The 12,885-nt window shown below is 44.2% G+C and overlaps 1 protein-coding gene across 9 annotated transcripts in view; it reads right to left on the reverse strand.

Annotated features, from left to right (window-relative positions):
* Nucleotides 1-12,885, reverse strand: part of KIF16B (kinesin family member 16B) — a 244,002-nt gene that overhangs the window by 192,857 nt on the left and 38,260 nt on the right. For all 9 annotated transcript variants that reach the window (XM_064475898.1, XM_064475897.1, XM_064475900.1 and 6 more), the window contains exons 4-10: nt 11,950-12,066; nt 9,857-9,954; nt 9,055-9,164; nt 6,280-6,422; nt 4,491-4,659; nt 4,183-4,314; nt 2,835-3,010 (exon numbers count right to left, since the gene is read on the reverse strand). In XM_064475898.1, coding sequence (XP_064331968.1) covers nt 2,835-3,010; nt 4,183-4,314; nt 4,491-4,659; nt 6,280-6,422; nt 9,055-9,164; nt 9,857-9,954; nt 11,950-12,066 — 945 coding nt within the window. The remainder of the gene's footprint in view (nt 1-2,834; nt 3,011-4,182; nt 4,315-4,490; nt 4,660-6,279; nt 6,423-9,054; nt 9,165-9,856; nt 9,955-11,949; nt 12,067-12,885) is intronic.

The following is a 12,885-nucleotide window of genomic DNA, read 5'->3' on the forward strand; positions in this document are numbered from 1 at the left end:
ATGCTTCAAATATAACAAAAGAGAACACGTGAAGAGACAAGAGATTCAAGTGCTCGACTTCATTTATCATCTGAGAAGCACAAACTAAACCCATCCTGTGACACCGCTCTGCACCCAGCAGAATGGTTATGATGAAAAACAGGCAATACCACGTAGTGACAAGGACCTGCAGCAACCAGAACTGGCATCTTCATATCCTGATCGTGCTGTAAGTCGGTATAACTTTCTTAAATTATTTGGCAGTATCCACCAAAACTGAACATACGTACACCCCCTGACACACCAACTCCACTCTTGGGTATAAACAGTGCAGACATGTACCTGTACATTCACAAAAAGACATAGAGAAGGAAGTCCAAGCAGCACTGAGAGCCCCAAAAAGGAACCTCCCCAAAGCTCATCAGAAACAGAGCTGGGACACACTTGCATGGTGGAACACAACACAGCCCCAAAATTGACGATAAACGGATCTACAACTTCCTGGACCACCGTGGATGCATCTTACAAATACAATGTTGAGTAAAAGTAGGATCAAAAGAGTACATATTTCATGATTATATTTATAGAAAGAACAAAAACCGGCAAAACTAAAAACTAATCTACGCCTTTAGAAGTCAGGATAGTGGCTACCCTTGAGGGGAAGGGCAAACAGCAGCCGGAAAGGACCATGAAGACGAGTTGCTAGGGTGCTGGTACCTTCTGTTTCGTGATGGAATGCAGGTTCGATGGGTGAATTCAGCCTGTGAAAATTCACTGATTCATATACTTACAATGTGTATAATTCTTCAATAAAAAGTTCACATATACATATATGTATAAACTACCACATAAATATATCTGTGTATCTATGTACCAGGAGAAGCAAGAACACGTCAGAATCTTTCGCTTTAACAGTGCTTCTGAAATTCTGATACACATAGCACTTTGCAGTGGCAAGTACATAAAATTATCAGAAGCAGGAGTTTTTATCTGGCTGTACTTAAACAAATAACCCAGAAGCAGGACTGATGTGAGTAATATTTTCAGCGAACCACGGCAGCATTTGGGATGGAACACTGTGGGAATACAGCCATGTCATCAGGAAAATGTACAGAGGAGCTTTTAATGGACACATAAGCACACCTGCTTATTTGGAGCAGCACAAATTTAATTAATGTCGGATAAGCCTGTATTGTCTCACAGTAATTTACAGCTTCAGAGTGATAAATTATTTTAAATTGGACTCTTCTTTTTACTGTAATGTATTAAGTTTATCAAAGAACATAATCTTTACTGCATCCTAAAATAGACAGCTATCTTTTCCATCCTCACTGGCCCCCACAAACTACAGTAAAAATAATCCTTCAATTACTGTGGGTGGTCTTTTGACCACAAAAGAACCAAGACAAAATGTCACAAAATATAAGGCAACTGGCACCTCTGAAGACATTCCTCAGGCAGAATTTGTCAAAGTTTTAATAAAGGTTTTCCATCCACGTGATAGGCTCCTTTCTAGGATTTCCTTAGTTTAGTTTTAAAAGTTTGATCTTTCTTTTCCTTCATTTTCATGACTTAGTAACATGTTAAGTACAAGAAATTTAAGAATTTTCCAGGCACTCTCCTTTCCCTGCGGTAGTTTGGGTGAGCCCATCAAGTCGTCCTACTTCAGGTAAACGTTTTAAAAACTTTGGAAAAAGATCCCAGTAACAAGGTGTTTTAGTGGAAATGAGCACTGCGGTTCATGTCAGAAGTGCTGTGAGCCTGCCAGCACCACACGCAGCTGGACCATGCACGCCGACAGCTTCCTTTTGCACGCGAGAAGGCTCCGCATGCAAGAGGAAAACGTACATGGAGGTATTTCTACATACGGAGCAATTCCTACCCCACCGCGGTCAGCCAGCTCACAGGGAAGGGCTGTCAGTTGTTCCAGGGCAGAGGAAACCCAGGTGTCCAGCCGTCAATGCTCTCACAGGTCAGACCACTTACGGGATGTCGAGGGCTTCGAGGGCCACACGTTCCTGGACGGAAAACTGCTCTAAAGGGAGCACTTTGCATTTAAAGAAAAGTATTTTTTTTTTTTAATAAGACTTCAGACATCCATTCCTGGGTTAGGGAAATGGGAAGAAATATACCTTTGTTTATTTCTAACTCCCATTTAACTTGAACATTTTCAAAAGCTACCCCTGATTTTCTCTCACAACAGTGGCCCCATCAGAGCCTGGCACACCGCGATCACAGAACGTGGCTCTGTCTGCGTGCGGTGCAGATTACACGGAGGTTTACCGTGAAAAATACGAAAGGACAAGGCTCCTTCACTAAACACAGAAAGACCCTGAAGCGAGGCTGCTTCAACAACCAGGCAGGAGCCCAGACATCGTCTCAGCCAGGCCGCAGGCATGTCACACCTGTCACTGTGTCAGCATCAGCGCTTCCACAGTGGGCGATGCTACATTCAGAAAGCTGTTCAGATGGGTCTTTCAGTCTGCTAAAATACAGTTAAGTCATAAAATGCATGGGTAGAATTTTAAATATTACTCCAAGCACCTCAGTTTCCTTCCACTAATGGACATTATGCTGCTACTCCTATTGCAGGCTAAATTCCCATTCATAATTGATAACCATTAGGTAGTTAGTCATTTCAGGTCTAGGGGATAAAATCTCACACACGGAGCACACGAGGACGCAAAGGCCGACAGGAGGGCGATGTGCAGGACAGCCCGACTCACGCCTCCACAGCTTTACTGAGCACTTGTTTACTCAAGTCCATGCAGTGGGTGAGACAAGTGTCTCAGGCGGATCTAGAAAGAGACGCCATTACTCAGAGAAGGTGACCCACGGACCTCAGAGGAACCGACCTGACTGCCCTGAGCAAGCAGCGTCTTCAGCCTGGCGATTTCCGCTCGCAGCTCCCGGATGAGCCTGACGTTGGGGTCCTCGTTGACGGTGGGCTTGTTGATGATGTTTTTGGCTCTGTTTGCATAGCGGAGGGTGCTGAGGGTCTCCCCGTAATGGACATCAGCGGGTGAAATGGCTGTGAAGCATGAATTCAGAAAACAATTTACCCAGCACTCCGTCTCATTTGAACACAAAGTCGATTTGTAATTTAAAAGTCAGATTAACCCCGGGTCATTGGAGAGAGTAAATATTCATTGCCACGGTCATGAATATTAAAAATGATCTCAGACCCCTTGGAAGGGCACTCATTGTACCAAATTAAATGCCATTTCGCACGTCGTAAGTTTAGAATCAGCCATCTAACTAAATCTAAAGTGAGATATGAGACACTCCGCTGCAGTTTAGGGAGTTTCCTCTGTTGAAAGTGTAAGAGGAGGGTTTCAAGACTCTTAACCCTTCTCAATATGAAGTAGAAATTAAAATGCTTTTAAAAACTCAGGCAAAATCTACCATCTGTGAAAGTCCAGAGCGTGAAAATTTTTGAAAAGAGTCAGTAAATCAGCTCGTTCTTTTCTGCCTAAAGCTTCTGGCTAATCGCAGCCCCACCCCACCCACCCCCACGACAAACTGTGGGGCTTAACTGACCCCACTGCTGCATCGTCTGGGGTGCACACCCTGGGGCAGACCCTCTGCCTCCAGTTCCCAGGAGGCTTAGTGGGTGGGGTGATGTGGAAATGGGGGGAGGGGGCCACGGGGAGTGGAGTTAGGAGGGAGAGAGCTTCTGAGTTCCCCTCGACAGTTATCTGCCCTTTGCACACTTTTTTTCTCTCCTCTGCTTCTTCCAGTTAATTAATGAAAACAGAGAGGTAAAGTGTTACTGTTATGGTTCTTTGCTGTATTTACTGTTTTTTTTTTCCCTCTCAATTCTTAAATTCCACATTTACTGCTTTAAAATAGAAAAACAAAGTTGGTTTACTTTGACTTAATGTCCCTACAGTGACCTTCGCCCACAAGGAGCAGAGTAGAAGTTTCTATCCTGTCTTTTAAGTGAAGAAAAGCTGACATCACCCTGCGAGTATCCTAGCTCGCAAAACTGGGAACGTGGCAGTGTGTGTGCCTAAGACGGGGGGAGCGAGTTAACACAGTGCTGTCGGCTGGATCACAGTAGGTGATTGTCTTCAAAACAGAAAAACTACTTTTTTAATAAAAAAGGTGCTATTTCCTAATGAGACACTTGAAACTTCAATATTTACAGCTAATTCACAGAAAACACTATACACTGAGGGAAAAAAAACTTCAGACTCTTACTCGCAATCATGATGGTTTTAGAGTTTCCTCCAAGGCTGTCTTTTAACAACCAAGTCAAAACAGAATCCCTGTAAGGCACAAAAACTTGTTTCTTCTTTACAAAAGGGTTAGATGCATCCTGAGATAAATCAGCTGGAGGGGGAAAGAAAAAAGGGGGGAAAAAATTAAAGACAATTATTTAAGTTTTTTTTTTCCCCTAATTTGGCTTCAAAAAACCAGATGTGTAACACAAACATGAAACGTTTAAGTGCTTCTTACTAACACAGCAGCACCAGAATGAGCGGAGGCGGGAGTCGCCCCGAACCCACCTAAGGCAGAGATGACGTTCCCCAGGGTCACGAGGGACTTGTTGATGTTCCCGCCCTCCTTGAGGCGGACCCCGGTGGCCCCCGTGGCATCCGCGCGCTCGCTTCCCGCGAGGTCCACTAAGTGGATCTTGCTGACGGTCTCGCACGGCATTTCAGAGTCAAACTTTGCCTGGGGTGAAACACAGAAGCAAAACCGAAAAGTATGAAGACCCCTGGCGCTGTTGATAGTGCAAATTCCAATTGTTTTCCACGCCTCATACTCATCTCTCGGGGGAGTTTGTTTTTTTTTTTTTAATTTTGTTGTTTCATCAGCCTTCTTACTGACTACAGAAACTAAACTGAATACAGTAGGAATCTACCAGACGTGACTCTTAAACTTTCTGAAGAACTCTGTATTCCGTGACTCAAATCACGTGGTCATTCTCAAAAAGGGCTGAGTCCGACGGTGACAGTTCAGGAGACTAAGGCCCTGAGGGGGGCACTCAACAAAGAAAAATACAAGTAAACAAATGACTGCTTTTGTTCTCATCTAAAAATCTTCAATATTACAGGCACAACGGCTTTCCAAAACATGATAAATATAGACAATTAGGTGAAAGATCATTCAACCATTATTTGATGTTAAAATTCGATTTATTTCACAATTACAAAATAGTGAAAATCTTTTTTCTTTTTTTTGGCGAGGGGAGGTAATTAGGTTTACTTATTTATTTTTAGAGGAGGTGCCGGGGATTGAACCCAGGACCTCCCGTGCATGCTAAGAATGCACTCTACCGCTTGAGCTACACCTTCCCCTTACAAAACAGTGAAAATCTTAAGTATTATATTCTTTGGTTCTGGATTCTACCAAAATTTTACATTCCTAAAGATTTTTAACCTATGCTTTACAGGCTGAACCAAAATGCCAAAAAGAAATCACTACATTTTGATTGAAACGTAAGCCCCTTAGATACAGGGGTGGCCACATTCTAATTCGCATTTACCAGAAAGCAGGAGAAAACCAGGCAACAACAGTGAATCAAAAGACAATGTCTAACGAAAGGCAAACTTGTGAAGAATGCACCGGGAGTTGTTCCAGCTGACCCCAGAGAACGTTTTCATTTTCTCTGCTCTCTGGTCCCCCTCGTTAATGAAAGGTTATGTTATGTCTCTCTCTCTCCAACGTGCTCAATGGTTAAGACAGGCCAGGTTAAGACTTATCCAAACCCCAACATGTGCTCAAGTTCTGGGAGGACCCTACATCTTCCCATTCATCGGTTCCACCACATACTTACGCCGAGTCATTCCCACGCATGTTCAAAACACTCTCTGCCTCCTGATCGGAACAACTTCTTAACATCAGTACTTAAGAATGTCCCTTGTCCTTTAATATCATTCTAATAATTGTAATCAGCATTGTGGGATGAGTCCCACAGAGCAATAATGCGCCACAATGAGTTACTCACCTGGGCCTCCAGCTGGCCTGACTCGCAATCCATCATCTCCCACAGAGCTTGCAACAAGGAAAACTCTGGCTTAATTAAGCACAAAGCAAGTTTTCTTTTTTTATTTTTTCATGTCAAGAACAGGGCAGAAGCCTGCTGAGTATTTCTTAAGGGCGCACATCAGGACACCTCAAATGAGTGGGACTGCACCCAGGGAGAAACTCAGCACCCAGCACACGTTCAACCCTAACTACAAGACCAGGGCAGCTGGCCACCTCTGCCGCGGCTCCCGCTCAGCAAGGTCGGTCCTCAGCGGCAGGTAAAGCCCTCAGGCTGGAGCCAGCAGGCCCTGCAGCCGCCCTCACCTGTGTGAACTTGATGGTGAAGATGGCATGAGACCGGCTGCTGACGTCGTTCATCCCGGTGGCGGCAGTGGTCCGGTTGATGTTGCCTGCGTCCATGAGCTCTTCGACGTCACCGTAATTCTGCACCAAGTGTTTGGACAAATCTGAAAAATCAAGAGGGTGTGAGGAAACCTACCCAATATATCGTCCATGGGAAAGGAAATGCACCTCTACAAACTAATGCGCAGCGGTGCAAACCTGCTGACTTGTTCCGACAGGGTGGTGGTGGCTGATAACCAGCCTCGGGAGCTGGGCTGCCTCAGGTCCCGCCCCAGCTCTGCGGCTTCCGAGAACACTTACCTGGTTGTAAACAGGTCACTTAACCTCACTGGGCCTCTGTCACCTCACCTGACACTGCGTACCCATCCCCTGCGGCATTTAGGATAACCTAACTGAGAGCTACCATCACCAGCCTCACTACCGTCAACCACAGCCAGAGAAATGCGCACACTACTTCCACGCAAAACCCTACAGCACCCTCTTTAAATCCTTTTCAGACACTTTTTATTCATCCTTTTGGAAACATTCATATGGTTTTAAAGCCAAAGGCTACAAAAAGTATTCTGTGTAAAGGGTCTCCCCCCTCCTCCACCCGATAACCCCCCCCTTTCTGTCAGGAAACCCAACGTTATGAGTTTCTCCAGGCCTTTCCAGAAATAACCATACGTATACAGGCAGTTACACATATATAAAACCAGCTCCTTCTCCCCTTTCACACGTGGCAGCCTACCATACACACTGTTTCGCATCCTGCTCTTTTCTGTGCAGTGGTACACTGAAGAACATTCTGTATCAGTTAAGGTGATTCATTCATTTTTGTGGCTGCAGAGCACTCGACCGTACACATGTTCCAAATTAACAGTCTCCTATTAAGACTGTAGAGGTTGTTTAGATTTTGTTTCCAATACAAATAATGCTGCTACAAGTAATCTTGTATATAGGTCTTTACCAACATGTGACAATTTCTGCAGAATAAATTCTTGAGGGGTGGAATTGCTAGATCAAAGCACATTAGAAATTCTGATGCAACTGCACAGCTGTTCTCCATGGAAGGCAAGTCACACCCAGCAACAGCAAAGCCTAAGACTGCCCATCTCCCAACCTGTTTCATCAGGTTTCCCCACATCAGCTGGGGACAGGGAACAGATGCTATCTCAAAGAATTTTTATTTTGCTTTTCTCTGATTATGAGCGAGGCTGAGCATTCTTTCCTCCATTTAAAAACCACCAGTGTTTCCATTTTTGTGGACAGTCTAGTCGCACTCTTTGTTCATTCTTCTCCTTGGTGCTGCAGCTGTCCTTATTAATTTATATGTGCTCTTTATATATTAGGGAAACTAGTCCTTTGTCTGAAACTTGCACTGAAAATACTTTCTTCACTTTGTAAGTTGTGGTTTTACTTATATCTTATGGTGTTTCTGCCAAGTATAAAGTTGGCTTTTTGTTTTGTTTTGTTTTACCATTTCAAAGTTAACACTTTCATTTCATGGTTACTGGATTTTAAGTAAAAAATTTTTTAAACTTTCCTTTCTCCATTTCTAGAAAAAAGTAACTCAGAGTTTCTCACAGTCATTATGTCACTTTTTACATTTAAATCTTTGACCCATTTGCCATTTGCCTTAGCATAAAAACTGAGCTCTGGTACCTATTTTCTTGTTTTCCCTCCCAGACAGGTTAATAACCCATATTCCCCTGATGTTTCAACAGCAGATCTGTTAGAAACTAAATCCCCAGTAAGTATCTCCATCAGATTCTGGATGTTTTACCCTCTTTGATTATTCTGTCTCTTCACAAGCCAGCTTTATACCATGTGGTAACATCTGATAAGACAATTAAAGGGGAAACATGAAGGCACAGATAGGCTAAAACTATTAACAATAATAGTTATCCCACCCTCCACAAAACAAATACATAGTTCCACACCTCACGTTGGGCAGAACAGGCAAAAGTTCAATTAAACATTTACTAACATGTAGATGGCGTCCTGTCAGTGCACCTGGTATCTCCAGGTCAAAAAGGCAACAGAAACAGGAACACCTTCAAACCCATGACGAGCCTTCAGCCTGGCCTCCAGGAAGCCACACAGGAAGGACCACAGCCACGGGAAAGCCCACAGGCCGGCCGGCCGGCCAGCCGCTGCTCCCCTGCTGCACACAGCGGAGGTGTGGAGAGCTGACTATTCTAAGGACAGCCTTTAATCCAGCCTACTGCTAAAATAATGAGCAAGGGCCAGCCCGTTACCCATCACCCCTTGGGACACCCCTCACAACGGACTGTGACACAGGCCGTGAACCACAGCACGAAGGCCAAGCACCACGGCACAGGAAACTGCAAATCCTCTTCTCAAAGGTGAGAGCTCTCAGATTCTCCCTATAGGCACATGGTACCATGAAGGTCAGTAAAAACACACCGCTATCACGCACAGCCATTGAAAGAGACCGGTTAGGTTGCTTATCTTGCCTGAGAACTTTGGAAAACAAGTTTCTCGAGTTCTCAAAGCCAGAGGAAATCTACTGGCAAGCCCCACAAAGTCAGCAGATGCCCAGTGAAGTACAAATGCATTAAACGAACAGCGGGTAGTGACAGAACACGTCATTTTTACTAGAATAAAAAGTCCAAAAGTAATTTTTTTTTAAATCTCACCATTAGCCTAGACTTTTTTTTCTCTGAAACTCTTATTTTTACAAAAATTCCCAAGAAGAATAAGGATGTGAAAATTCACTCTATTCACTCTTACCCTCAACATAAGGTCCCTCTTTTGGATGCTCCCGGACTCGTAAATTGAAGGTTTTGGATGACTTCCGGCGAAGTAGATCTCTCACACGTTCATTATAAATTTCTAAGTAGCTAAAAGGTCCAAATAGAGTTGAGTTCAGTAAAGTGATTTCAGACATTAATAACAACGACAGCACCAGCCACATCCGTGTGGGTGGTGACCACTTTACCTGGAGTATTTCACTACATCAGCCCAGAGGCAAGTACCAGTATCATCCCCATTTTACAGGGAAGACAATAGAGGCTGAGGGTGATTTAAATACCTTGTCCAAGGCCACACAGCCACGGAGAGGTCAGGCAGCAAGGAGGACACTTGATTGCTACGTCTGCCCCCAAACCACTGTCTCCTCACACAGGTTTAAGTTTAAGGAGGACAAAAACACCTCCACCATCCAGACTGATTTAAAGATTAGATTTACAGTGATCCTACCGACAAAAAGAACCACACAAGTCTTATTCAACTGAAGAATAAGGCAAGGAGGTAGACACTGAAAGGCCAGATGCTTCCTCCATTTGAGGTGAGCATCTGACATGCGTTTCTGACCAAGCTGCATGCCTGACCTCTACCAGCCTCCCAAACCCTCATCCAAATGGTACCCGAGAAAGTCACTGAAGACATATGTGCTTTGAGCTTTATTGCCAACTCTCACAGTACAGGAGGGGAAGGAGTAGACTCTCCTTTCAGGAATCCAAAGCCTTTATCCATTCCTTGTGCCCCGAATCAAGCTCACACTCAGTGACTCAGGCCACACCATGGACTCTACCTGACTTCGGTTCGGAAAGACGCTTCATCCCATCTGGTGGTCTCATTTATCCGACTGAAGAGCCCTTCGCAGATCCGGGGTATTAAGCCAGAATCGCCCTGCAGTGGGAGGAACGTCTCAGCTGTCACTTGAACTAAAAGCAATCCATGACTGCCTTTGGAATCTGCTGGAGTGGACTCAGATTCCCGGGGCCCACAGGCCCACCCCAGGGCCCCAGGCACACCACCCACCCCGCCAGGACTGCTTCCTCCTCTCGGAAATGAGAGGACTGAGCTTTCTAGTTTCTAGTTAGGGACCACGGCAATAGGCAGTCACCAGCTGTTAATCGGCCAAATCGTGGCTGGCAGACACAAAGGGACTTATTCTCTAGTTTTCAAACAGGACAATCTACTGCTATAAAACCCATGTTACAAATCTAATCTGGTCAGAGGACAAAAAAAAAAGTTGAAATACACACTCAGCAGAGAAGAAACATTAATGTAATCTTAGTAAGTCCTCAAAGTAGCTAAGAATTGTCTTAAAATTTAGGTGATGACCACATTAAAAGATGCAGTGTATCCCTGCTTTGATGCAGGAACACTTGCACTGGCCTCCCTGACAGGAACGTTCTGACACCCCGTATCACTTAGGCAGCGTGGGCAGCACCAGTAATATGCACACTTTCGCCAGCACCGAGAAGCTTATGAACTTCAGAACGGGGCTAAAGACGAGGAAAATGTTCCTGTTAGAGGCCGAAACTTTAGGGCTTCCGTGATGTCTTCTGAAGTCCCTCCCTCCCTTCACCCGATCTCCCACCCAAAAAGTTTTTTTTAAATATCACCCCAAGTTTAGGAATTTTTTTTTCCTTTATACCATTGACTCAGCACCAATTCTTGTCAAGAAAAATTATACCTTTCATCACATATTTTGTTCTTACTTTAAAAAACAAAATAAAAATACCCAAACAGTCCTCAACCATAAGGTCAGAGAAAAACAGCTGTAATTTATGAGTGCTTTATAGATGTGGAAATTCCATAAAACAGCTAAGAGGGAGTCAACATGCAAACTTCATTTTTAGAGGAGGCGTTTTTCCCGAAGGCACAGTGGGAAAGTAGGAAGAGAGCAGTATCCCTAAGAGGAAATGTAAAACTCTTAAAACTGTCTGTTCTTCACTTAAATCCATCCCTACTCTCCAGCACCGAGGGTTCGCAGCACAGCTTTGAGCTCCTCCTCTTGGAAAGGTCAAGCCTGGATTTAAGACGCCAGGACCCATGCACTGAAGGGCCTGCATCTGGAAAGACCGGCCCTGCTTTAACGCACTACAGCTTCCAGCAACCACCGAGCGCTAGCGTTCAAGGCACCACTGAGCCCGCAGCAGGAAGCCCTGGGACCCTCCCCTCGAACCCCCACTTCCAGAGCAGGCCGCCGCTCTGAGCATCAGCGGACAGTGTCACCACGACATCAGAAAAGTAAAACACACAAGCACTATGCAGACCTGAGGAAACACAGAACGGGATAAGGCCCTACAACGATGTCTAGTTTTCCCTAATCCGTATGTGGGGGCAAGTGTACCTTTAAAGGCTTTACTTTATACAGCCCACCCGCCAAACTGCACACGATGTTTATGACTTGTAGGTGCGCTCTGTATAACCTGTGTAATTCTTACACCTTTTATGTATTTGCAGGATGTATGTAGCGTCTTTCCACCAAAGAGATTTTTTTTTTACATTTTTCTTGTGAAAAAGTGTTTTGAATAATTTTAAAAAGAACAGAGTTCAGTAATTTTATTCAAACTGTTGGGTTGGCAGGAAAGAAGAATAAATTACTTGTGGGCCCAGCATACTTTTTTGATAAGATTATAAAGCCTTTAAAAATGGAAGATGAACTGAGACTCGCATCCATTATTCATGCTTATAAAACTTAAAACTCTTTCTAATTTAAAATATCTCAAAGGAAATTTAGTCCAACTTACTACTGAGTTTTATCTTACTGCTAAAGAATGATCAGAACATGAAAAGCAAGTCAGTACAGACCACGTGATGAAAGGGGTCGTTTTTATCAGCCCAAAGAGAGAGAACGAGAAACTCCCTCCCCACACAGTGCAAACCACGTACAGAATCTCCCATCATGGTGTACGACTTCCCTGATCCAGTCTGTCCGTACGCAAAGACACAGGCGTTATAACCTTCAAACGCAGACTTCACAACATCTGTACCGAGGGTTTTGAAAACCTGAATGCAAAAAGAAAAAAGAAAAAAAACACAAAAGATACAATGACAATTACCATGGATTTTCATAAAAGCCATTTTAATAAAAAAAAAAAAAGCATTCCTGAATGCTATTTTCATCTCAGAAGGATTACACCCTATAAATAAATCACTGCAGAGCCGTTAACAACAGAATACACGTGCACTCCAGTTTTTAATCAAAAGGAAACTTTTTAAGGAAGCAAAAAGCAACCCCATCCTTTTTCCCCACTTAAGTTAACAAAAAATTCCTGAAATATAAAAATGTAAACAAGGCAAAATGACAATTATGTGTAGAAGCAAAGATGATTTTAAAGCCTGATGATTTACCATTTCAGAGTTAAATAAACTTATAAAGTGATTCACTGTATCAGAGCTTCTATAAACTAAATATTCAAAACCTGAAAGTCACGACAACCAGAAGGTATGGCTCAAACCATGCCAAATCAACGGCATCGTTTTAAGAGTCCGGCTACTCATCGAAATAGTCTCGGGAGGCCCCTGCAGAGCTGAGTGATGGGTGAGTGCGGATGAGGCTGGATGCCTGGGCCCCTCCAGTCAGAGTGCAGATGCTTCTTTCTATTTGGACACTTGCCCGGGAGGGGGAGGGCGGGAAGGCTAACTGTGTGGGGCCTGGCTGGCACCTGCAGTGGCCGGAGTCATGTCCACTGCCCCACACAACTGCAGTGGGACACCTCGGGGGACGGAGGGAATGAAGGACAAATACCTGACCCCCACAATGGATGGAAATGAGAACTTCCAAACCCCCACAAGCTTTCACGTTGCCTCCTGCCCTCTCGGACC

The sequence above is a fragment of the Camelus dromedarius genome, chromosome 18 (genome assembly GCF_036321535.1).
Source record: "Camelus dromedarius isolate mCamDro1 chromosome 18, mCamDro1.pat, whole genome shotgun sequence".
NCBI classification, from domain to species: domain Eukaryota; kingdom Metazoa; phylum Chordata; class Mammalia; order Artiodactyla; family Camelidae; genus Camelus; species Camelus dromedarius.